Genomic DNA, 26,953 nt, shown 5'->3' with positions numbered 1-26,953 from the left:
TGTCTATCTACATGAAGAAACCAAAATACACTCACTTACTTGGTCCAAAGAGAATTTGTAAGGTTCTCCCACACATCATTTGACTCTGAGCTACCTCTTCTTCCTCATTCCCCCAGGTGAACAACAGCGGCAGCAGAGAAGAAACTATTCTGAGAGTTTCTCTAGCATTGCAATATCACTCCACTCTAGCTGTGTTCAGAAGAATGACAGAAACCCCACCCCTAAAGGTAGGCAGGATCACCCTTACAGCCAGTTCACCCTCACAACCGATAAGCTTGAAATCTCTTGCTGAGTCCACTGAGCCTTACTGAGAATCCTTTCTTCAATCTGCCCTCCCGCACAAATCCCACCAAAAGCAAAGTCTGCAGCACACAGAAATAAAATAGCCCTTTTCTCATTGGCTCTAGGCGACTACATGCTGAATTTTTAGTCTCCTTAAGAAATGTAAAATGGGTTCCCTCAAATTCTTAATGGAAGGAACTGATCTACACTATGATCCATCAATGTTTGGATGCCAAACCGAAAGGGAGAAGAAAATGTCTGTCACCAATAGCAACATATTTATGCCCTTAATAAAATGTTAATGCTAATCTACCACTCTATTACTTTACTATGAATAATCAAGTGGAAAATCACAGTCATGGGTCTCCATTAAAAAAAAAATAATCCAAAATTGATGGCTAATGAATAATACAAGACCATCCAAAATGATACAAAAGAGTGCAGAAACATTTGTGTTCTATAAAGCTATTCTTTAACCCTCCTGGTTGTAGATAGTATAAGTAGAGAAATGTTAAAATATGAATGAGCTTGCTTATGGAATACCTGCATGACCTGTTTAATATGCATGAACAGACCGTATCTGCCTCTCAGGTTACGAAAAATGTTATTGTTGTCATATACAAAAGAAAAGGTAGTAAAAGTGAACTACAAAAAGTCCAGGAATGTTCATTTGTTAAAGATGTCTTGAGAAGAGTTTGGCCAAATTCTGATCAAATCAGTGTTACAATGAACAAAATATAGAAACCACAATGCACCTTTATGGAGAATGCAAATCAGATTTTTGCTCTTTGTTAAGTGATTGAAAAATGAAAAAAAAGTCTGAATGAAAGTCACTGTATGCTTGCTGATCAAAAAAAAAGCATATAGGAGAGTACATAGGTAGCTACTCCATCCAGAGTCACTTGTTTTGTAAGATGGGCAGCTATATAAATTAGATAAAACACATCTCAAACACATCTCAAATTTGTTGTTGTTGTTAATTGCGAAGTTGTGTCCGACCCATCGCAACCCCATGAAAAACGTTCCTCCAGGTCTTCCTGTCCTCTACCATCTTCTGGAGTCCATTTAAATTCACACCTACTGCTTCAGTGACTCCATCCAGCCATCTCATTCTCTGTCGTCCCCTTCTTCTATTGCCCTCAATCTTTCCCAGCATTAGGCTCTTCTCCAGTGAATCCTTCCTTCTCATTAGGTGGCCAAAGTACTTGAGTTTCAACTTCAGGATCTGGCCTTCTAAAGAGCAGTCGGGGTTGATCTCTTCTAGGACTGACCGGTTTGAACGCCTTGCAGTCCAAGGGACTCGCAGGAGTCTTCTCCAGCACCATAGTTCAAAGGCCTCAATTCTTTTGCGCTCAGCCTTTCTTATGGTCCAACTTTCACAGCCATACATTGCAACTGGGAAAACCATGGCCTGGACTATACGCACTTTTGTTGGCAGGGTGATGTCTCTGCTTTTTAGTATGCTGTCTAGATTTGCCATAGCTTTCCTCCCCAGGAGCAAGCGTCTTTTAATTTCTTGGCTGCAGTCCCCATCTGAGGTGATCTTTGAGCCCAGAAAAATAAAATCTGTCACTACCTCCATTTCTTCCCCATCTATTTGCCAGGAATTGAGAGGGCCGGATGCCATGATTTTGGTTTTCTTAATGTTGAGTTTCAAGCCAACTTTTGCTCTCTCCTTCTTCACCCGCATCAAGAGGCTCTTTAGTTCCTGTTCACTTTCTGCCATTAGAGTGATATCATCTGCATATCTTAGGTTGTTGATATTTCTCCCGGCAATTTTAATTCCAACTTTTGATTCATCTAGCCCTGCCTTTCTCATGATGTGCTCTGCATATAAGTTAAATAGGCAGGGCGACAGTATACAGCCTTGCCGGACTCCTTTTCCAATTTTGAACCACTGTTGCTTCTTGACCCGCATATAGGTTTCTCAAGAGACAAATGAGATGGTCTGGTACTCCCATCTCTTTAAGAACTTGCCACAATTTGTTGTGATCCACACAATCAAAGGCTTTTGCATAGTCAATGAAGCAGAAGTAGATGTTTTTCTGGAACTCCCTAGCTTTCTCCATGATCCAGCGTATGTTGGCAATTTGATCTCTAGTTCCTCTGCCTCTTCGAAATCCTGCCTGTACTTCTGGTAGTTCTCGATCCACATACTGCTGGAGTCTAGCTTGTAGGATTTTAAGCATAACTTTACTAGCATGTGAAATGAGTGCAATGGTGCGATAGTTTGAACATTCTTTGGCATTGCCTTTCTTTGGAATTGGAATGTAAACTGACCTTTTCCAATCCTGTGGCCACTGTTGAGTTTTCCAAATTTGCTGGCAAATTGAGTGTAGCACTTTTACTGCATCGTCTTTTAAGATTTTGAATAGCTCAGCTGGAATACTGTCACCTCCACTAGCTTTGTTGTTGCTCAGATTTTCTAAGGCCCATTTCACTTCACATTCTAGGATGTCTGGTTCGAGGTCAATGACCATCTCATTGTGGTTATCTGGGATGTTAAGCTCATTCTTGTATAGTTCTTCTGTGTAGTTTTGCCATCTCTTCTTAATCTCTTCTGCCTCTGTTAGGTCTCTGCCATTTTGGTCCTTTATCATGCCCATCTTTGCATGAAACGTTCCCTTCATATCTCCAATTTTCTTGAAGAGATCTCTGGTCCTCCCTATTCTGTTGTTTTCTTCTATTTCTTTGCACTGTTCATTTAAGAAGGCATTCTTATCTCTTCTAGCTACTCTCTGGAATTTTGCATTCAATTGGGTGTATCTTTCTCTTCCTCCTTTGCCTTTCACTTCCCTTCTTTCCTCAGCTATTTGCAAAGCTTCCTCAGACAGCCATTTTGCTTTCTTGCATTTCTTTTTCTTTGGGATGGTTTTAGTTGCTACCTCTTGTACAATGTTGCGAACTTCCATCCATAGTTCTTCAGGCACTCTGTCTATCAGATCTAATTCCTTAAATCTATTTGTCACCTCTACTGTATATTCATCAGGAATATGATTTAGTTCATACCTGAGTGTCCTAGTGCTTTTCCCTACTTTTTTCAATTTAAGCCTAAATTTTGCAACGAGAAGCTCATGATCTGAGCCACAGTCAGCTCCTGGTCTTGTTTTTACTGACTGTATAGAGCTTCTCCATCTTTGGCTGCAGAGCACATAGTCAATCTGATTTCTATGTTGACTGTCTGGTGATGTCCATGTGTAGAGCCGTCTCTTGGGTTGTTGGAAAAGAGTGTTTGTTATGACCATCGTATTCTCTTGACAAAATTCTATTAGCCTGTGCCCTGCTCCATTTTGTACTCCAAGGCCAAACTTGCCTGTTATTCCGGTTATCTTTTGGCTTCCTACCTTAGCATTCCAATCCCCCATGATGATAAGGACATCATTTTTTGATGTTAATTCTATAAGGTGCTGTAGGGCTTCATAGAACCGATCAATTTCATCCTCTCCAGCACCAGCATTCCAATCCCCCATGATGATAAGGACATCATTTTTTGGTGTTAATTCTATAAGGTGCTGTAGGGCTTCATAGAACCGATCAATTTCATCCTCTCCAGCACCAGTAGATTTGGACTACTGTGATATTGAATGGTTTGCCTTGGTTTTGAATTGAGATCATTCTGTCATTTTGGGGATTGTATCCCAGTATTGCTTTTCCTATTCTTTTATTGACTATGAAGGCTACTCCATTTCTTCTGAGGGATTCTTGCCCACAGTAGTATACCTGATGGTCATCTGAGTTAAATTCACCCATTCCTGTCCATTTTAGTTCGCTGATTCCTAAGATGTCGATGTTCAGTCTTGTCATCTCTTTTTTGACTACGTCTAGCTTGCCTTGATTCATGGATCTTACATTCCAGGTTCCTATGGAGAAAAAATCTTTACAGCATCGGACTTTCCTTTCACCACCAGATATATCCACAGCTGAGCGTCCTTTCGGCTTTGGCCCAGTCGCTTCATTCTTTCTGGCGCTACTAGTACTAGCCCTCTGCTCTTCCCCAGTAGCATATTGGACACCTTCCGACCTGAGGGGCTCATCTTCCAGCATCATATCTTTTTGCCTTTTAGTACTGTCCATGGGGTTTTCATGGCAAAGATACTGGAGTGGTTTGCCATTTCCTTCTCCAGTGGATCACATTTTGTCAGAACTCTCTGCTATAACCTGTCCGTCTTGGGTGGCCCTGCACGGCATAGCTTATAGCTTCATTGAGTTATGCAAGCCCCTTCGCCACGACAAGGCAGTAATCCATAAAGGGGACATCTCAAATTAGATAAAAATAATTTGAATTATGAAATGTTTCATGTACGTATGGAGTTGAAGTTTGGTTGCTGAACTCATTGATAGTGGCATACAATGAAAGTACTGTAAAGCAATTTTAAAACAAGAGTCTCTCATTAAAACCATCTTCACATGCAGAGTTATAGTTATGTGGCTACTCTTTCTATTTTCAGGATATTCAGTGGATTTTGTTCAGTTTGATATTCAGAGCACCTTCTTTTTCTTTTTTTCTAGAACAGGGCTGAAAGAAATTCTTACGAACAGAGCTAAGAAAGCTCCAGCCAGCCAGTTGGATGTCTTAAGAGGTTTGAGCTGAATGATGAAACCAATCAAAGTACTTTTTTTTCCCTGCAGAACTCTTAAAAGAATCTGCCAATCTGCAACAAGCACCTTTTGTGTTTTCAGAGATGGGATGAGGAGCCAACATTCTGCCTTTAAGTCAGACTTGTGCCTCACAGACAGAATGGGGAGAAGGGTTATTTGGAAATGGAAAAAAAAATTGTAAATGCTTTGTTACAATTTTCTGACAGATCTTTCTGAAGTTACCTTATGCTTCACTTTGGCTCTGCTGATAAGCAGATCTGAACCAATTTCCTGAAAATTTAAAGGGAGCTATCCTGATTTGGGGAGCAAGCTGGTCCAGGAAGAGAGCCATAAAAGAAAAGTCTTACTGTCTCCACATTTCTCCTAGGGTAAGATCCTGCAACCTGTCCTCTCAGCTTGGCTCTTCTGTAGGTAGATTTTAGTTGGAGTAGATTTCCTACAGCCAACATCCTTGTTCCTTCTTCAGAAGGTTGCAAGCTTAGACAACAATACATGAATGCTATACACTTTGTACTCCAAACTGAGCACACTAATAATAATAATAATAATAATAATAATAATAATAATAATAATAAAGTTGGAAGAGACCTTGGAGATCATCTGGTCCAACCCCCTGCTCAGGCAGGAAACCCTATACCATTTCAGACAAATGGCTGTCCAGTCTCTTCTTAAAAACTTCCAGGGTTGGAGCATTCACTGCTTCTGGAGGCAGGTTGTTCCACTGGTTAATTGTTCTAACAGTCAGGAAGTTTCTCCTTAGTTCTAGGTTGCTTCTCTCCTTGATTAATTTCCATCCGTTGCTTCTTGTCCTGCCTTCAGGTGCTTTGGAAAATAGCTTGACACCCTCTTCTTTGTGGCAGCCCCTGAGATACTGGAACACTGCTATCATGTCCCCCCTCGTCCTTCTCTTCATTAAACTATAGTATAGTTATAGTACTTTCTCTCTCAGAAATCCAAAATGTCTAATTTGTTAAACTGGAGGCTTGTTAAAAATCTCTTTGCAGAAGAAATTTCAACGTAGTGGAAGCCTAATTCTCTGCTGAACCAATTCTTTCTTGAATAAATCTGGAACGGAATGTTTGAAGTTCAGGAAAGTTAAATCTTTTACAATACGTAGCTTTTGCTTCCAATCCTTGCCCCAAATCCCCTCTGGTGCATGATTAGCATTCCCTTTCTATATAAGTGCTTATTAAAAAGGAAGGAAAGACCAGATTGATTAAGCAGGAAAAATTATTCTGATAAAATTTTAATTCAGTCTAATCACGTTAGCATGTTAATTATAAACAGAAAAATGACTAAACAGGATGGCTTGAATTGCAAAACGAAATTAGCAAAAGAAAAACATTCTTTAAATATTTTATTTAAAGATATTTTTGGCAAATTTTATGAACTAGAGCAGACATGTCAAACTTGCGATGTCACGTGACGTCGCACAATGTATCAGGACAGTTTTGCCATTGCGGGCAATGGGGTGGGCGTGGCTTCCGCGTGATGTGTCCGCCCACAGGCCCGCAGTTTGACACCCCTGAACTAGAGTTATTCAAACAAGGTTCTCTGAGAGAGAAGGAAAGGCTTTATCTCTCACGTACAGTACTTTCTCATGCGTCCAGCACTGAAACAACCTAATGAGACAAAGATCTGAACATTTCTTCCTACTCTGCCCCATCTGAAACACCCTCACCTTTCTTTTGCCAGCATCAACCTAATATGTGGCGTCAATGTTCCCATACTGTATTGAAGTCTAAACCACAGCTGACCAACTACAGCATATCTGGGTTTGCATGGCATGTTAAGTCAAAATCAAATAAACCAAATCAGTATCAGTGATAATGTCCCGTAATGTCAGAGGAGGGAAGGTAACTTCTCGGGCTCCACACTCATGCTTTCTAGAATATCTTTCTCACAAGTGTCCAGAGCAGGTTTGACCCCAGTTTGAAATACATCCAGATAGTTATATAGTACAATAATAATCATTTGAATGTGAAGGTTTTTTAGGAGGAAATTCACAATTCACAATTCCATTCCTAATGAATCCCACAGCTTTTGCTGCCTCCTTTCCTTCCTGCATAAATTCCGCTATTTTCCCTGTCAGCGTCTTACTACAGAACAACCAGGGAATGGTTCTCTAAACCATCTTGCAAGTGGGCTTTGTGAAGGACTCTTCAAACTTTGGAAACAATATGACAACAGCTTCACATAAGTGAACAAAAACGAGGCCTTAGAAATAGTATTTTTCTAAATGATCCCATTAGCCTTGTACATGAACCTTCCCATGCTCAATGGTCCTCCTAACCCATACAAGAGGTGGTGAATTTTAATTATTTTTAATTTTTTATTATCTGGGGGCAAGATATCCTTTAATGATGAAGTGACCAGGGGTTTCTCTCTTTTCCTTTCAAGCCTCCAGGAGTCAAATATTATTATTAATATTTGATTTGTACCATATTTTTCTATTCGGCAAAATACATTTTTCAAAAGAAATTTCAAAGCGTGATCAACAGCTTAATTAAAGAGAGACAAAGTGAGTGGATCATCAATAGAAAGCTCTCAGCAGTCAGAAGCTTTTCTTCCAGTTGAAAGCAGACTCCTAGAGTGAAAGACTCTCCTAGAATGGGAAAAACAGAGAAGTGTCCTCACAGTGGGCTTATTTTGTCTACTTTTAGAGAATATACTTAAATCTGTAAACTTTTTTACATTGATTTACCTGGGCAATTCATGATATATACTGTATTGCAGATTTAGGAATAAAAATGTAATGGCCATTTGGTTTCTTTTTGCGTTCTAATGTATTTTTTTTCCTCCAAACTCTAGAAGCACAGGAACCAATGAAGCCATTGTGTGCCAGTTCTATTGTTGCTATCTTTCTATACCATACATTGTCTCCTCATATTGACAGCATTGGTACAGAGATTGAAGAAGTATTTTCCTTTACAAGAGTGTCTTTCATCACCTGCTGGCTGATCATTTTAACTGTAAATGCAGGGGTGAAGTTGGGGTCTTTGGCATATATATAAGTGCTCTACCACTAAATTATGACTCCTCACTGAGCAAAGTCTATGCCAATCTACTATTTAACTATTTACCTAGGTATCACAAATGTGAAACTGTATAAAGATCAACTAATACACGAGAAAAAATCACTGCCTTACTACTCCACAGGGCTCTTGGGTTTTCAGGTGGACCACAGAAAAAGGAAAGAGGACACTACATTTGTAAGGAAACAATAATCATTTCCAAAGAGCAAGGCACAACAGAATTAGCTTTGTTGTAATAAATAATGCAAAGTTTAAGAATTTTACAGATTAGCAAAATTATCAGTGACAGAAGTAGATAAAATACATGAGAGAGAGAGAGAGAGAGAGAGAGAGAGAGAGAGAGAGAGAGAGAGAGAGAGATTAAATAATTAAATTTTTACAGAATATTGGATTCCTCTCTAAGGGCCACGCAGATCCACACTTTAAAAACTTTAGTGAATTCAAGCCCAACTTTTTCATAATTTTTCTCAAAGATGGCCATCTATAGCAGACATGTCAAACACAAGGCCCGGGGGCCAGATGCAGCCCGTGAAGTGGTTTCATGTGGCCCGCGAAGCCATCCTGGAAATAGTGAGGGAATGGTCCCTGCTGTCTTGGCCCGGGCCCAGGCTGGCCGGGAGGGAGCCAATGTACAATTTTGTGGTGGCCATCTATGCTGAAACGTATTCAGTCTTAGTTCCACAAGGCCGCCTGGAAACAGCGAAGAACTAGCCCCTGCCGTGTCGGGCCCCCTAGGTGCATGCTGGGGAGGTGTCACCCTTTGTGAGGAATGAAGAAATGCACCGTCGCTTGGAAGTGGCCAGCAAATGGCCCTGGCCTACTTCACATATCCGGCTTGATGAGCTCTGGGGGAGGGGTTTTGGCAGGCAGCTGGGTGCTCTCCCCACAGCACCGAGAGGCTGAGTCAGGTAGTGCGAATCTGATGAGAAGTGCAATGCTGCCTAGCCCCCAGCCTGCCCAGTTTCAGCAGGCAGCAAGGTGCAAAGCTGGCGAGCTTCGCACCGCCCGGCTCAATCTCTTGGCACTGTGAGGAGAGTGCCTTGCTGCCTGCTGAGACCAGACAGGCTGAGGGCTGGGTGGCATCATGATTCTTTTCAAATTTCTGTCACCTGGCTCAGCCTTTCGGTGCTATAAGGAGAGCACCCCACTGCCTGCCGAGATCGGACAGGTTGGGGGCTGGGTGTCATCATGCAGGTAACATTGATTCTCATGCTGCTCATGGCATCCCTTCCCCCAGAGCCCACCAAGCCAAACATGTGAAGTAGGTGAGGGCCATGTGTTGGCCACTTCCAGGCAATGGTGCATTTCTTCATTCCTCACAAAGGGTGACACCTTCCGAGCTGCGTTTCTTGCCTGTTTTTCTCCCTAATCTCAAATATTTTCCCACCACTCTATACTGAGAATGGTTCTGCTATCACCTTTACCTTTGATAGTTCCTTTACAACTCTTAAATTAAATGCATTTGGCCAGGAAGATTGGAATTTATTTGAATTATCTTATCCTTGTCTTTCTTAAAATGCAATTGTGTTCTTCCCCAGTGATGTGACCTTGGATCAGTCACTCTGTCTCAGCCCAACTCACTCTACAGGGTGATTGTTGTGGGGAAAATAGGAAGAGAAAGACGTGCTGGATATGTTCGTCACCTTGAGTTATTTATAAAAATAATAAAGGTGGGATATAAATACAGTAAATACACAAACAAATAAATAACCATGATCAGCTGGAAGTTCACTCTTATTCTGAGAGAAGACAAATGCAAATAGGTGTTAAGAATTTCTGATTTCACACCATCCCATATTACCACTTCACCATTTCCTTTTCACAATAGACCTTTGGTTTCCCTTTTACTCTTAAAACCCAAAGAATTCTTTCCTGTCATTTTGTTTTCCTTTGGTGTTTCTTGCAAGCCTCAATTCATTTTGAACTTCAGCTTTTCTGATGGAGGTCCTGTAGTTCTCGGGAAACTCTTCTGTGGTTATGTGTCTCTCCTTTCATTTTCTACCTATGCACCCTCCTCTCTTCAGTATTTTAGAAAGCTCTGCATGTTTACACCCATATTTTGCTTCTTAGACTCTTTTCTCCTTAACTGTTTAAAGCCAGTGTATCTGACATACCTTTCTTCTAAGTTCATCAGAGTCAAGTATGCAGCTCTGGTTCTTCTCAGTCTCTTCTACAACAGGTATCACAAGTCCAACAACATGAACACATTTCCCTAAAGTGCGAGCCACCTACATTTCTTGAACCAACTCCTCCCAATTGATGAAATTTAGATCCCTTGTTCTTTCTTGCAAATGAAGTTGTCAGCAAGGACAAAAATTGTTTGACCTCTGACTTTTGGTAGATTTAGATTTCCAGATTTTCGAGGAAATTGAACCCTCCCCCATTACCACTGTTGCATCCTCTCTGCATGACTATCCTTCACTTTGTGAGAAGTCAGCCCCCCCCCAATAAATATTTTTGGGAATATTAAAAGGCAGAATATTCTAATTCCCCAAAGGAATTTAAAGGCAGAAACCACCACCCCCCAAGTCTCTCTGCCCCATACAGAAACTAGAAACCTGGTCTGCAGAAATGCAATATATGATAATCTTGTCAGAAAAATTGGAATCAGGAAGCTGGGATTAGAAAGAAAGATCCTAGAAGCAGAGGGTGCTATTTTCCAAAGCGCCTGAAGGCAGGACAAGAAGCAACGGGTGGAAACTAACTAAAGAGAGAAGCAACCTAGAACTAAGGAGAAACTCCCTGACAGTTAGAACAATTAACCAGTGGAACAACCTGCCTCCAGAAGCGGTGAATGCTCCAACACTGGAAGTTTTTAGGAAGAAACTGGACAGTCATTTGTCCGAAACAGTATAGGGTTACCTGCCTGAGCAGGGGGATGGACTTGATGACCTCCAAGGTCCCTTCCAACTTTTTATTATTATTATTATTATTATATTATTAATAATCCCTCACACCAAAAATCCAACAGTCATCAGCCACAGCCCCAGGGAAGTGGGATATCACTTTGCGAGATAATAGGATTAACCTACCACTATCAGAATATCAGAAAGGCACACTCCGATTCAGGTCAAAGTATATGACACAGGAAATACAAAGCTTCAAACAGGAACAGGAAACAACCTCAAAAGCCCCAGAAGGTATAAAAGCCCACCACTCTATTCCATGTGATCAGTTGTTTTTTTTACAGAGCCATCTTCCTGTCTGGCTTTCCTCTTCAATAAATTACTTTCTTTCTAAAGCAGTCTCCGTGTTGTTTATTTCTCGCTTGGACTGGACCCTGATGAAGATTTTTCTTTCAACAATCTGCTTGGTAATCCATAATGCAGGGGCCTTCAAACTTGGCCCTTTTATGATTTGTGGACTTCAACTCCTGGCTGAGGAATTCTGGGAATTGAAGTCCACAAGTCATAAAAGGGCCAAGTTTGAAGATCCCTGCCATAATGCATTCCATGTCAATGTCACTTTTGTTTCTCTCCTTTCTATTACATATTTCCTAAATTTCTGGGCAAACATATATTTTATGCTTGTATAGTACAAGACCCTTTCTATTGGATCTACTGGGTGGACCAACGGTTCAACTCAGGATAAGACACCTTCCTAAATAAATGATGCTTTTGTTGTAACACAGGACTTATGGACATTTCTTGGGGGCAGCCTATTTAGACAAAAAAGGGATACTTCTTTTTTGTGGAAAAAGTTCCCTAGATCTGATAACTGAATTGGACTGGAAACATCTGGAACAAATTGTGACAATATAGAGAATGTTTCTGCATCTCCAGATCAATCTGCAAAGTGGATTGGGCAGTATCCATATATTTGTAATTTCTACCTCACCTGACTTTAACAGAACTTGCTTTTAAAATAAAATATAGGGCTGCAGGATTTTGCCAAAGGGGGAGAACTTTTTTCCACAAAATTGTGCATAGCTTCGGTTTCCATTATTCAACTCCTTCACAAAGCAAGGTTGCCTTAACTATGTAAACTAGTCCGTCTTGTATTCAGTGCAGCAGGATATTACAGTCACATTTAGTCAGATGAAATTGCTTTGCTTAAGAAGCAAAACCTTTCAGTTGGTAAAATGCTCATTATTCCTGAAAATGAAGGCTGAGCCCTTTGTGCTCATCTATTCACACAGAAAGCAGCCACCTGCTGAGTTACCAGCTCAAGAAATTCAATCCTTCAATAAAAGCAGATGTTAAAGAAGTGCTGCTTTAAATGTTTTAAGCTTATGTGCAAAACAAGAGCAGCATGCATGAATATCTAATGAATTTTAAGCTACCTGACCTATGCCCAAATTTGCATACTTGATTACAAATAGAAACTATTTTACACATACAGAAATGTACTTTCCAGTGCAGATTTTAGAACTGAATCCTAGCATCTTGAACAGGTTCTCCAACTGAACCCGACTCAAATTATGTCATGAGCTTCCTGAAGGCACAAAACAGAAAAAAATATCTAGGACTTCTCTATTAATAAAAAAAATACCTGCAGGTAGGCCAGTGGCTTAGATCTGGCTCATTTATCTATTCCAGTGATTAAGATTAAAGTCATGTCTGACTTTTACAAACTGGATGAGGAATTCAGCAGCTTGTGAAATTGCATTATGCAGGCTAAGATATTCTTCCTATTTGCAAAATACTTGGAGCCACTTTCATTATCCTTTGTTCTTCACTGGATCACAAATGACCACATAGCAGTGAAGAAAGAATCAGCTGGTAATTTGAATTTGGGGTAGAAAGTTATTTAAGAAAAAAAATACTGTAAAATATTTTAAATACATCTTTTGTCCTAGAACTAAGATGTTGTATATATTTTAGAGATTTAGTGTAGTATCTCTGCTAGCAAAAGCACCTGAGGCTGAGAATACCTACAGCTTTCTTTTGCACACAGTTGTCTGGAATACAATATTCAAGTATCTCCATTTAATATGCACTACATGCTATCTCCTTGGTTTTCACTGTTTTTTTCCACAACCGAGATCAGAAGGTGCTGTATGCATATTCAGACACCTCTGCTTTGGTTTACAGGGAAAAGTGAAACAACTGCACATGCACAGATAAATAGAGACAATTGGGAGCAGCTTCTGAAACAATTCCACAGAGCTAGTTCCTGGCTTCTTTAGCCTTTAGAAAAGAGATAGTTTGTGGATATTCCTAGGCCTCCTGAAGTACCTATTGCAATGATTTTTCAGAGCTCCACCCCTCCTTTTCTCATGCAGTTTTCTTGGCACAATTTTAAAAGTAGTTTACACTGACTTCTTCCTAGGGCTGAGAGAGTGAGTGGCTAGCTCGTGCTTAAGGCACCATAGAACTCACAGCCTCCCAGTTTCTAGCTTGATGACTTAACTACTACAAACTGGCTCTCTGTTTACAATCCTAGTTTATTTTATAAACTTATCTTGGGAGCTGCCCAGGGTTGGCTGATAGATGGGCAGCTACATAAATGGTACAAATGAACAAACAAATAAACTTCCACTCTTCCATAATTGTTTCCCAGAAGAAGCAGCTTGCAATAAATCAGTACAGTGACCCAGATCACTCATTGCACTAAGCTACAGATTGCTTAAGATAAGATAAGATAAGATAAGATGAGATAAGAGATGAGATAAGAGATGAGAGATAAGATAAGATAGGATAAACTTTTATTGTCATTTTTTTACTGTGGGCACAATGGCACACATCAAAAATGGTCTGCTGAATACAGCATGGCTAATTAACTTTACATTTTCCACAAAGCTATAGATCTTAAAAATCATAATGGCTGGATTTACCTAATATTGTAACCTAAAATGAGAGAAGCTGTATTATGCACTGTCACACATTTATAACTTCTAGGGCTTTTTTGTTTATTTGCTGGTAAGCCCCACTTCTGTACATTTAACTTAAGGCTCATCTGTTTATCCTTTCAAATAAGAAACCTAAACCTGATGTACTTCTATATATGACACATTTGATATCACAGAAGCTTTAAAAGGAAAGAGAGTACCTCTGTGTGACCATGTGACATTGGATACTTCACCATCTTCACTTTAAAAGTACCTGGTGTGAGAGTGTGTGCTATTAAGTCTAGACTCATGGATGTCTGCTTATAGCTTTATAATCTGCTGTTCTCCAGTAGAATAAAGACAAAGCCCATCTCCACAAATCAGTATCAGCTGAAAAGTACCCATCTTTGCTTGATCCAAACTTAGAGCTACCATATCTGTCTGCAAAACTCCAGATGGCTGCAAAATGTCAGCAAAGAGATGCAGGAAATCTAACTTCATGCTGTTAGCCAATGGGTATGTAAATTTTTGCTGTCCTAACCATATAAGGAGGGGAGGGGAGGGGAGGGGAAGAGAGGAAGCACAGTCAAAATGAGCCCGTTTGCCCATGTAACATCTGTTACATGGGCAAACAGAGGAGGCCATGTTGCACAAGCTGCACTGGCTTCCAGTTTCTTTCCAGGTGCTGGTTATTCCCTTTAAAGTCCTATATGGAACAGGGGCAAGTTATTTGCAAAGCGTGTGCTCATCTATATACGAAGCGTGCCTCTTCCATGGCAGCCTCCCCCCTCCAGAATACTCTGCTTCCTGAAGTTCTGCAGACCTTCCACAAAACTTTAAAGCCCTGGCTTTCCCCCCAAATGCTGGGATAAAATTGAATAATTGCATAGTAGATGGTTGATGTGGACTAGGCCTTTTTGGTTTTTAATGTTTTCATCTGTTTAGTTTTGTAGCTTTAATATGATTTTATCTACTATGTTAACTTTTGACTGGGAGCTGCCAAGATTTGGCTACAAGCTATATAAATGTTTAAATAAATAAATAAACAAAATAAAAGCACCGAACAACATGCTAATGTGCCAAATATTTAAACTGGGCAAAGGATCTGGGAAAGTTATCTAAAATAGAAATAAATTAACATCTGAATTTTGTTTTTCAATTTTGTTTTTTGTCTGTCTCTCTCTCTCTCTCTCTCTCTCTCTCTCTCTCTCTCTCTCTCTCCCTCTCCCTCTCTCTTAGTTTCACAATAAGCCTCAGGAAAATCCTTGATGCTTCACAATTTCACCTGGGGCAGTAGACAAGATTTCATCTGCATTCCCATGCTCAGCCTAAATCTATAATCTATAGGCACAGTCCTTATAATCAGCTTTTTACAAGTTTACTATGCATGTCCTGAGCCTGAAGAAGAAATCTGGCTGATTCAAAAGTGCACTTAGTTTTGTATATAATTTGATTTGGTGCCGATACACTTATTGCCTAATGATGGCATATGGGCTTTTTAAAGATTTTCATCATAGCTCTCTAATAGCATTTCTCTGCTTTTTTTCTGTTACTTCCTCTTTTTTGCTAATTGTTTTATTTTGAAATTAATGGTATGTTTAATCTTTACAACGAAAATGAAGATGAACAGTTGTTCCTTGATAGGAGGTTTTGGAAACTTGAACATTTCCCTAAATTTTGTAATTTGGCCTAATAAAAGCATTACCACAGTATGGATTTTAGGTATTTTATTCCTTGCAGCCAACATATCGAATTTTGCTTTTGTGTGAGAGCTAAGTGCTTTCCTCTCATCTTTCCAGCAGGATTTCTATTTAAAGAGATGAACGGGACATTCAGTCTTCATAAGGATTTCCAATTTTTCCATTTTTCAATGAAATACAATTCAAAAAGTATTCTCTTCATCTGGAACTAGCTTTGTTTGCCCGCACCTAGATCATCCCATAGACAAATATTCAATACCCAATAAAGTAGAATATTTGCAGTTCAGGCTTGAAATGAGCTAATGCTGATGATGTTACCTAGTTTGGGTAATGAAACATCTGCAAGAAACAAGCTCAGAGAGCACAAGGAACCCTCACAAATATTCAATAAATAGTGAAAAACAATGGGATATTTTAAAGATCCCTTAAGTAAAATAGGGATCTTTGGAAAATGTCTGAAGAAACTCTATCCAACCAACTTTTGGAATTAAAAGAGGCATGAAAGAATATTGAGTTCCTCTCTGAATCAGACACCGTAACTTTGTGTTATAAACTGGAAGAGTAGCTAATTTAAAAAGTTGCTGGACACTCTGTTCTTCCAAGAGACGAAAAATATCGTTACAAAAAACTCCCATCTGTCAGGTTAAAATCTAGAACATCTTAGTCTGTCCAGCTGGGGAATCTTTAGCTTTTCTACCTGGGATCTCTTCCTACAAATCAGCTGTAGCAAATTAAAAATTATATAGGTAGTCCTCGACTTACAATCATTCACTTAGTGACCGTTCAAAGTTACAACGGCACTGAAAAAGTGATTTATGACCATTTTGCAGCATCCCCATGGTCACGTGATCAAAATTCAGATCCTTGGCAACTGGCTCATATTTATGATGGTTGCAGTGTCCCTGGGTCATGTGATCACCTTTGGTGACCTTCTAATAGGAAAGTCAGCGGGGAAGCCAGATTCACTTTAACAACTGTGTTACTAACTTAACAACTGCTGTGATTCCCTTAACAACTGTGGCAAGAAAAGTTGTAAAATGGACACTTAACTGCCTTGCTTAGCAATGGAAAGTTTGGACTCAATTGTGGTCGTAAGTCAAAGATTACCTGTGTATTACTCCCCAAAGCCAGAGAACCGAACATAATATATCTTGTGCCAGTCTTGAAACACAAGGTTACACAGTCTTGTATAATCATGAAATTTTGGATAATGAGAGATTTTAATTTTAAAAAGGAAGCCAAATCACTAAATATAAAATAGACTTTACTATTTTATATTTATGACCATTTGTTTAAAAATTATTGAAACTTACTTATGATTGGTCCTTGCCTATATGACTATCCTCACAATCAAGTGATGGCAGTCAAGGTAATTGGTAATGAGCTTGCATTTGCAACCATGGTAGCATCCTGTGGTCATGTGATCCTAATTTGCCACCTTCCCATTGGGATTTTGAGAGGTAATGTTACAAACCATGATCGGAGTGTCTCCGATGACGTGACTGATTTAACCACAATGGCAAAAGGTCATAAAACAGAATGCAGTAATAGGATGCCTCCCTTAATGACCACACCTCTTAGTAATACATTTTCTTACCCCAATTGTGTTGTAAGTTAAGAATTATCTATACCAGTGGTTCTCAACCTGTGGGTCGGGACCCCATTTGGGGTCGAACGACCATTTCACGGGGGTCGCCAAACAACGCAGTCCGCCATTTTTCCCCCTTTTCCTTAGCTGTGCTACTCCCTTTTATTCTATTGGCTTTTGAAAGCCAATAGAATAGACTCTCTTGAATAGAGTCTAATTCTATTGGCTTTCAATAGCCAATAGGAATTGTCCAGGCTGTATCTGCCCTGCTGAGCCCGCCAAAAGTCCCATTTTGCAAACGGTGCTGCACCAGTTGAGTAGTCCTCGACTTACGACCAATTGAGTAGTCCTCGACTTACAACTTGTTGGGGGTCGCGGCATTAAAAGGTTGAGAACCACTGATCTATACAAACATTTAATAAGGTGCAGTGATCATTATTATCTCTGAATGAATTATATAAATCAGCCATCTTTAAATGAACACTGCAGATTTTTTTTAAAAAAAATGTTTTACTCAGCTTTTATTACTTATAAGTAATTCAAGGCAGTGAACCGATACAATTCTTCTTCCCCTTCCTATTTTCACCATCATAACATTGGCTTTCGTTTCCTATATTTCCTATATTCAACAAGTTTAAAGAAAGTTGATTTACTCGCTTTGGTAAAGCAGTAGTGTCTCTCCTCTGATTGCTATGGAACATTTGGGACCAAGCAATAATCAGAAAAAAAATCTTAAGTGTTTAGAGCATTCATGCAAATCTAAAGACCAATAAATTAACAAAATGAAAATCTACTTCCCATCCTCCCATGAACTTTTTCCCCCCAAAACTATTTTATTCAGTGAGAGAAGGAATTTTAGTGGTACCTCAAGACTTTAATCTGTGGCAACGCTAACAACTATTAAAACTCAGCTAAGTTTCCAGATACCTAATTCTTCAACCTAAGTGGCTGAGAACCTTTCCTGTTCATGTAAGTTTGAACAAATAGGGAGAACAGAGAATATGCAAATGACTTTTCTGAAAGAAACACAAGCCTGAATCAGTGATGGCGGATCAAAGAATCACACCATCCTCAGCAGCCAGTGGACTGAAAGGATTAAAAAAAAATATTCAGACAGTTGGCTAAAAAATCTTGCCAGAATAAAGCTGTTGTCAATGAACAAAAATTCTATTCAGAACAAAATAAAATTAGGACTTAAGCATTACACTCAAGTAGAGTGAAAAGGTTATTTTAGTTCATTCAGTCAGGAGGGCCTCTGGTTTTGAGTGATGCTTCTGTGTGTCTGTGTTGTGTATGTGTGAAGTCAACTTGTTCAAAAAATCTTCAGCATATGCTCCTTTTTTCAACAAGCAGAGAAAGGTCAATTTAATACACTTTGGTACTTATAAAGATGCAAAGGAGATTTTTACGCTTATCCCCAAATGTGTAACAGCTATAAACTGGCACACTAAAACCTGGAAAATTACTGCCAAGCAGTGCTGCATTTGACTCTCCCCACCAAATCTTGGAAGCCCCCCCCCCAGCCTCTCCAAAAGTGTTCAAATTTAAAATTTAAATTTCATAGAAGGAAATTATTAAGCAGATGGAGGGATAAATCATGTCAATGCTAATGAACTGAATTTATATCAAATTAAAATGTCATGTTTGACCAAGTCTTGCCCCCATTTTTGACCTGGCTCTGCCTATTTTCATAGGGGGTCTATTTATATTCTTCCTGAGGGCCACTTAGAAAAGTATCTTAGCTCTCTGTCCAAGAAAAGTTATACACTATAAATACTGAGCTAGATTAATCGTACCTTCCAACCCGTGTGAAAATCAACATGGATTCTAAATCTAAGTATGAATTCAGTTTGATTAGAATAATTGATCCTCTATACATGACTGTTCAGCTTGCAACTCTATTCAGTCCAAACTGAAGATTCAGTTTGAGAAAGTGCCAGTTCTTCAACTAGGCAAGGCTATGTAATAAAATGGCTTGCTCCTAAACTGAAAAAAAAGGGTAAGAAGTTTTTCTCATCATTTTTAAACTATGCACAAATCATCATTATTTTTTCAAGGAACAAGTAAAATAATGCATGTTCTAGCACAGTGAATATAAACACATTTTGTTATTAGAAACTGATTTATATATTTTCTAATTTATATAAACAGAATGGTCTTTGTCCTGCATATTAGAAGATGGGTAAAAAGTCTCCTGTCATAAAATAAAATTTAAAAAAAAGCTGTGAAATAAAAAGAAAAGATTATGAGCAATCAGCACAAATTCAAAAGAGATATAGAAAAAGAACCAGATGCAGACTATAAAAGAGAGAGGTACACTTCTTTTAGTTCCTATAGTAGCAAATTATATTGTTAAATTTTTCCAGGTGTTTATGGATGTTGTATTAATCATTGAACCAGATGTCTACCAAGCACTTAAATATAATCAGTTTTATTCTTCCTGCCCTATAAAATTAGCTTCTCATTTTATTTATTTATCAAATTTATATAGGGCCAATATCACCCAAAGTGACACACATACAACAAAACTTTAAACAATAAACAATAAAGGTATTAAAAAATCATAAAAATATTAAAAAGACATAGGAGAAAATATTTATTAACAACAATAATGGAGCCATCTCAGATTCTCACTGGTCCTCTGGGATCCCCAGACCTGATGACAAAGCCATCAGGAGATCAACAAAGATCGAGCTAACCTGACTTCAGGGAGAATGTTCTATTAGGTGGGTGTCATGGCAGAGAAGGCCTGCCTCCTGAAACCCAGCAAATGTAGTTCCCTAAAAAGACTTTGATAGCAGCATGCCTCTTCTGCTGGATCTCATGGGACCAGCAGATGTAATGGAAAGAGGTGGTCCTTCAAACAACCCATCCTCATGTCACAAGGGCCTTTAAAAATGAAAACCCTAATCTTGAATTGGATCAAGAAGCACACTAGCAATCAATGTGATTCACAGAACAAAGGTGATCTAAGGGCACAAAATTGCAGCTGCATTTTGCACCAGCTGAAGCTTCTGGATACTCTTCAATGGCAGCACCATGTAGAGCCCATTACAGTAATCCAGTTGGGAGGAGATAGGGCATGAGTGAGCAGAGCTCCCCAATCCAGGAGTGAGCACAATCGTGCAAAGGCCCTCCTAGCCATCACTGCCATCTGCTCTTCAAGCAGGAGTTGCATTCAGGAGGACCCTCATATTTGACATTGGATCTGTCTGGAGCAATGAAACAAAAGATGGCATTGTTCTAGAACCAACAGGGCCCCAAACCCAAAGCCATTCAGTCTTGCCAGGGTTCAACTGAAGCTTGTTGTTCCCCATCCAGTCTCTTCAAACTCCATGCACCAGGATAAGATGTTCATGGCTTTACTTAATTTGCTGGGACAGAGATATAAAATTGGAAATCATCAGCATGAGACTGATGAGCTCACCTAGCATCCTCATGTAGATGTTGAATAAGAGTAGAGAGAGCACCAAAACTTGTAGCCCAAATAACAGGAGACAACGACAAGATCTCTCCCCAATTACAACCAACTGCAATCACTTCCAGAGAAAAGAGGTGAACCAGCAACATATTGCTGCCCATCCTCAATCCTCTAGGCCAGGGGTAGGCAACCGTGGCTCTTTTATAACTCGTGGACTCAGAAATTCTGAGAGTTGAAGTCCACGAGTCATAAAAGAGCCAAAGTTGCCTATCCCTGCTCTAGGCAGATCAAGAAGGATACCATGATTGATGTTACTGAAAATTGCAGAAAGATCAAATAGGGCAAGAATGGATGCCTAACCCCCATCCCACTCTTCCCAGGGATCTTTCAAAAGCACAACCAATGCCATTTCCATCGCATATTTGACTTTGAATCCTGACTAAAACAAATCCAAGCAATCTGCTTCATCCAAGGTCCTCTTAAGCTGATGCACAGCCAGTTTCTCAGCCACCTTCCCCCAAAAGGGGAGGTTAGACACTAGACAAAAAAAGTCCCAGATAGTGGGGTCCAATGATGGCTTCTTAAAGAAGAGCAGAACACCTGCTTGGTCTATGTTAACAAGCCAGCAGGGACATGGATCTAGGGAACAGGTGGCTGAGTTCATAGTCCTGAGGGCCCTGTTCGCTTCCTCAAGCTCAACAAGTTCAAACCATTCCTAGATAACTGTGCAGAACTTCTGCCCAGGCCAATGTCCAACTCTCAGCAAATTCTAGTGATTTTATGCTGAACAAATTATTCTGCACTGCCCTGCACCCACCATTTCTTTTTAGTTCCTGGTAGATAAAGGCAGATCATTTTTACCATACTGCCTCTGGGTAGCTGTCTAACCTTTTGATGGCAAAAGCTATTACTCAAAGCCCTTTCTATTTTTATGCATCAGCTAATTGATATTAGGAATTTTTAATGTGGGCAAAATCCAACTCCTAAAAATGGAATCCTATTCTAAACTCAGTACATTTTCCTCCCTGAGATCACACAATACTGGAGGTATGATAGAAACACTTGCGTATTGGGCAGGATGGCCCATCATCTTGTCTCAGTAACCTTGTGATAAACTGCTGGTTTCTCATTAGCAGCAGAGATACAAGTGACTTTAACTTCTGAGCTCCTGGTCAGAGGAAGAGGCCGATGTAACGGGATGCTTCAATTCTAATGGGGTGGTAGGAGATAAAATCAGGAAGGGCCCTGTTATTCTTGGAGAAGAGTCATACAAGCAATCATAATCATGTTGGTCCACATGGACATGTTTAAGTTGAGACTCTTCCTCCTGTTTCTCAAGATTATTCTCAATCCCATTACACTCCATAATATAATGATATCATGACAAGGTTAATCAGAATGATACAAAAAGGGATCTATTCTTTTTTTAGTTTTCCAGTATCTGAAGTTTTTCTTGGAGAATCAGAAATACTGTATTTGAGCAATGCTCTTAATGCTCCCTGAAGAAGTCATCTTGAGGATTTAAAATGTGCAGTTAACATTCAAAACACCTAGTATAATTTTCTCCAGCTAAAATTAATATCTATTCAAAAACATACTGCATAAGTCAGGTAATTACATGAAATGAGTCTAATTTTCCTGTCATCAATATGGAGGTAGTTTGCCATTGCCTTCTTCGTGGATTTGTTTTTTGTTTTGTTTTTTTAACTTCTAAATCTAGCATGCAAGCCTGATAATTCCTGATGGTCTCCTATCCATGTCCTGTATATATCTCACCCTACTCAGTTTTCAAAATCAGCTAAGGTAGATAATGCCACCTACTGTAAAGCCAGTTTTGTTTATTTGGCTTTCAATGTCATTTCTTCACCACTTTGGTTAATACCATAGCTTTCCTGAAATTCTTCAATAATTACTGGAAGTAGATTAAGAAAGTCTGCAGTCTATTAACTTTTTTCATGGTGAACTAATAATAACTCCATTATTATTCCTTTTGCTATGTTACTGAGTTCCTGAGTTTTTGGCATCTGTTCAAGCAGCACTATTAAGTGGATAGTCACTTAATTCACTTCTGCCATCTGTCTCCAAGTCTCTATTTTTATTATTCAAGTCCTGCTGCAGCAAATGGTAGACAATCTCAGGGAAGAAAGGACAAATATGCAATTCAGCAAGCATATCCAAACAAGTGAATCCCTTTCCTAAAACCCAGACAAGCAAAGCAAATATCTTGAGGGTCTGAAGTAAATTGCAAAGCAGATTCCAGAATGTGCAGTTTCTTTAAAAGTGATATTCCCAACTATACTCTGGAGAAAAGTTTAGAGTTCCCCAGAAACTTACCAGGAGTGCAGAGAGAAAAATCAGTAACAGTTTTCAAACATCTCTGAAAGCTGATTGTCCATCAAGCCACTCTCCTACAACATTGCTGGACTGCAAAATACAGTTGGATCCCTTCACCAAGTCAAGGTGCAGAATAGTCTCAAGGGCACTCCTTGTTATTATAAAGAACCTTTTATTTCAGCTCAAGGAACATAAACTCAATTATAATCTTACTCTACCCTGTTCCCAATTTACAGAAAATCTCTTAAATTTATTCCTACTGCAAACTCATATACTTTCCATGGGTTTATGTGAGATCTATAGCTGCACTACATTTATAACGATTGTTTTCTTATGCTACACATTCCAGCTTTTTGGAGATCTGAAAACAGATTCTGCAGCTGAGCGTATTCCCAATTAGAAGCAAGTATTTTGAGTGTTTCCCCCCAATTTTTATCATGAAAACAATTAGAATTCTTCCCCCCATGAAACAGATGCTCCCTCTCATTACACCTTCTAAGAACAGCACTTGTCAAGCCTGTTCTTCCTTTCAGTCCAATACATCAGGGGTCCCCGACCGGCACTGGGCTGTGGCATGCCAGAAACCGGTCCGCGCAAACAAGCAAAGCCCCATCTGTGGGATGCAGGCAGTACATGAAACCACGCCCCTTCCGGTCTGCAGAAAAACCTCTCTCCATGGAACCAATCCCTGGTGCTCAAAAGGTTGGGGACCTCTGCAATAGATGCACCCAAAGCTCATCCAGGCAGAGGTCCAGAGGCTGAAAACAGAAGTGACCTAGAATTATATTTGTGTAAAGGCATGAGTGACAGATTCAAGCGATTAAGAATGACTGGTACAGAATAGATCAGAAAAAAGCCCCTTTCAACATAGACCCAAGAATTTATGAGCTTTCCAGCTTTTGACAACCACTTGCAGGCATTTTGTTTAATCTAATTAGGTCATGTCAGCAGCCCACAATCTGTAGCCTTCTTGATGTTGTTGAACTACAAGTCCCATCTTCCCTCACAATTGGCTATGCCTCCTGTGGATTTTGGGGATTTGTAAATCATCAGGGTTTTGTGGATGTGATTGTTTGCTCTCACTGTTGTGTGGGGTTTTTTTAATTGCAGATTGTTGTTGTTGTTTCTAGCATGGATGTTTTACTATAATTATTTTCTTGCCATGGACATTTGGCATACAAATTCAGTATAATTAAGCATACAAAATTATGCCAGCAGAGTCCAACCTTCTCTAATACTGCAGTCTTTAACTTACAACCATTTGCTCAGTGACTATTCAAAGTTACAATAGCACTGAAAAAAGTGACTTATGACCACTGCAGCATCCCCGTGATCACATGATCAAAATTTGGACACTTGGCAACAGGCATGTATTTATAATGGTTGCACTGTCCTGGGGTCATGCAATCACCACTTGTAACCATTCTAGCCGGCTTCTGACAAGCAAAGTCAGTGGGGGAAGCCAGATTAATGACTGCACGATTCACTTAACAACTGTAGCAAAAAAGGTAATAAAATGGGGCAAAACTCACTTCACAACTGTCTGCTTAGCAACAGAAATTTTGGGCTCAACTGTGGTCATATGTTGAGCACTACGTTGCTACTCTTCACTCGCTACTTTCTGCAACTTTTTGCTCAATTAAATATTCTGGAAAACTCTGAAGTTTATACTGTCTAGTATCAGTTTGGCTAATCTGAATAAAATACTTTTAGGATATATATATTTTTTCCTGCTAGAACAGTGCAGCTACAATAGCATTTATTTTCAAGGCACACCTGTGTATTGCTTAAACACGCAGTTGCTTGCAAATTTCTCCCACGTGCCTCATTTTGAATGCTGTAGTTCTGAAATGAAACAGAATACACTCCAAGAATGGGAACCAGAGACCAGAAATGCTAGCTACAAAGAGCAGAGATATTAAGATTTTCCTATCAATGAGGGGGAAAAAAATCACTCTGAAAAAGTTCAGATTCAGATTAGCCTCAGGGTGGTTTTATAATTCAAATTTCTTAATTCACCTGAACAATTAAATGATCGTCTGTCAAACTAAGAACCTGTTCATTCTTCTCTTTTTCTTGAAGTTATGACAGCTTGAGCTCAGATCAACTTCCTTAATCCAGTAAAACTAAGAAGCTTTAGGCAAGAAAAATGTTTCTGACATCAAAAGTTTCTGGCTGTTTCAGAGGGTCTTAACAAGCATAACAATTTTTAACATGTTACAATGGTGAATTAATAAGGCTCTGTAATCTCTGCCCTGTGAAATATTCATCACCCTGATAACCCCACCCCCACACAACCTATTCCTAATGCCTCATTTTTAACTACTATAGAGTTATTTCTCCTTCAATACTATAAATATTGGTCTTTTTTTCCAAAAAAAAAAAAAAAAACCAACACCACCAAATTCATAGCTCCTAGATAACATTATTTTTAGACAGACTTCTAAATTGCGTTGATCTAATTGAAAGGGGGAATGTGTGTGGTTGGGTATGAATTTGTATGTGAGAGAGATAGACAATATAAATATATGAAGAAATGTGTTATCTTACTGATGGCAAAAATAAAACTGAAATTAAAACTACAACATTTGCCTGTCTCTACTATTATTATTATTAATATATTCCTTCTCAGGAAACTCAGCACAGATCTAGAACAGATATTGAGAAACTAACAAGAAAGAACAACAAGCTATTTTAATATCTCAAAATTCATTTCTTTTCCTGTAAATTAGCATTTAAAGCAGGGGTCCCCAACCCCCGGGCCGCGCTCACTACCAGGCCATGGCCTATTTGTAACTGGGCTATGCAATCAGTGGGCCAGTGCACACACACACACATGCAAGTCAAGTTGCACATGCGCACCAGCCTGCCGCTTGCATAAGTTGAGCTGTGCACTTGCGCATTAGTCTGCTACTCGCCTGGCCCGGTTTGCCTCTCCTCTCCCCAGATGGGCCGCCAAGTCACAAAAGTTGGGGACTGGTGATTTAGAGAATGTGATGGAGGGTAGGTGTTTCTGACACAAATGTAGTAATAGTCACAACTAACACCTGCTCTTCCAGCAGGTCTGTTTTGGGGTAACACAACTCTATCAGAACTAAAACGATAAACAACTTGATCCTGATGTCCCTGCAAAATTCTGACTTGCCAGGTTTTAAGCCTATTGTCTCCCATCCAGACCCCCTATTACAGCATCCAGCCACTGAGAAAGGATATTCACAGCATCTCTGGGGATGGAGACATAAAGCTGTGTATCACCTGCATACTGATTATTGATATACGTTGCATGCAGAAAATAAGGAGATAACTTGCTTCTTACAAAGCTAGGAATACAGTGTCCATAGAAAAGCCAACTTATTTTGAATTTTTTCTAAGATATAAAAGAAATAAGCAATTTTAACAGCTGAACATTAAAGGGAACTAAAGATTTTTATTAGATTATATAAACCTAATTAACATCTATGGAGGGTTACAAAATATTATGACATTAGAAATACTGAAAGATACTTTTGAAAAATGGAATCAGAAGTTAATATCCGCAATGTTAATAACAAGATCTTAGGGAAGAAATGGCAAAAGAGGAGCAAGTTTTATCTGAAAAGACAGAGTTGACCCTGAAAGTGGATCTATAAACGACAGGCTACAAGAATGACATAGAAAAAGATGTTTCATTTAACATAGAAATTAATTGATCCTTTAAAAAAATCAAAAAGGAATTACAAATAATAAACTAAGAGAATGGATAATTTTCTTCTATTGGATTTACAAATAATAAACTAAGAGAATGGATAATTTTCTTCTATTGGATTTACAAAAGATGTTAGTTAAAGCTTGGATGAATCTTGTGAGAAGGGGTAAAAAAGAAATAAAAATACATTCTATGACATTACTTTAATGGATATAGATTAAGAGTATTAAAAGGAAAAAGAAGAAATTTAAAGTTTATTTGTTCAAGACTAAAATGAATACGTTGTTATTTCTGGCAATTCTTAATGGACTTTTGCTGAAGTCCATTAAGAATTCCCAGAATCCCTGCACATTTTAACCGCAGCAAGATTAACATATGTTCAAAACTGGAAAAGAAAAGAACCCCCCCCTAAAGAAGAAATACTAAACAAAATTCTATCCTGCGCGGAAATGGACAGACTGACATTAGAACTCAAAAATAAAACAGAAACAGAGTACTTCGAAATTTGGAATAAAGTGTATAATTGGTTGGATTCTAAG

General features: G+C 39.1%; 1 protein-coding gene across 5 annotated transcripts in view; it reads right to left on the bottom strand.

The window, feature by feature from the left end:
• Positions 1 to 26,953, bottom strand: part of ACSL6 (acyl-CoA synthetase long chain family member 6) — a 104,824-nt gene that overhangs the window by 64,612 nt on the left and 13,259 nt on the right. The window contains exon 1 of one of the 5 annotated variants that reach the window (XM_039324926.1): positions 40 to 251. The exons of the other annotated variants lie outside the window; for them this stretch is intronic. Coding sequence (XP_039180860.1) covers positions 40 to 79 — 40 coding nt within the window. The 5' untranslated portion in view covers positions 80 to 251. Of the gene's footprint in view, positions 1 to 39; positions 252 to 26,953 lie in introns of those variants that run through there. 5 annotated transcript variants of the gene reach the window in all.

The sequence above is a fragment of the Crotalus tigris genome, unplaced genomic scaffold (genome assembly GCF_016545835.1).
Source record: "Crotalus tigris isolate CLP2741 ecotype Arizona unplaced genomic scaffold, ASM1654583v1 scf7180000024310.2302065, whole genome shotgun sequence".
In the NCBI taxonomy this organism is placed as follows: domain Eukaryota; kingdom Metazoa; phylum Chordata; class Lepidosauria; order Squamata; family Viperidae; genus Crotalus; species Crotalus tigris.
This window is presented reverse-complemented; position numbering and strand designations above follow the sequence as displayed.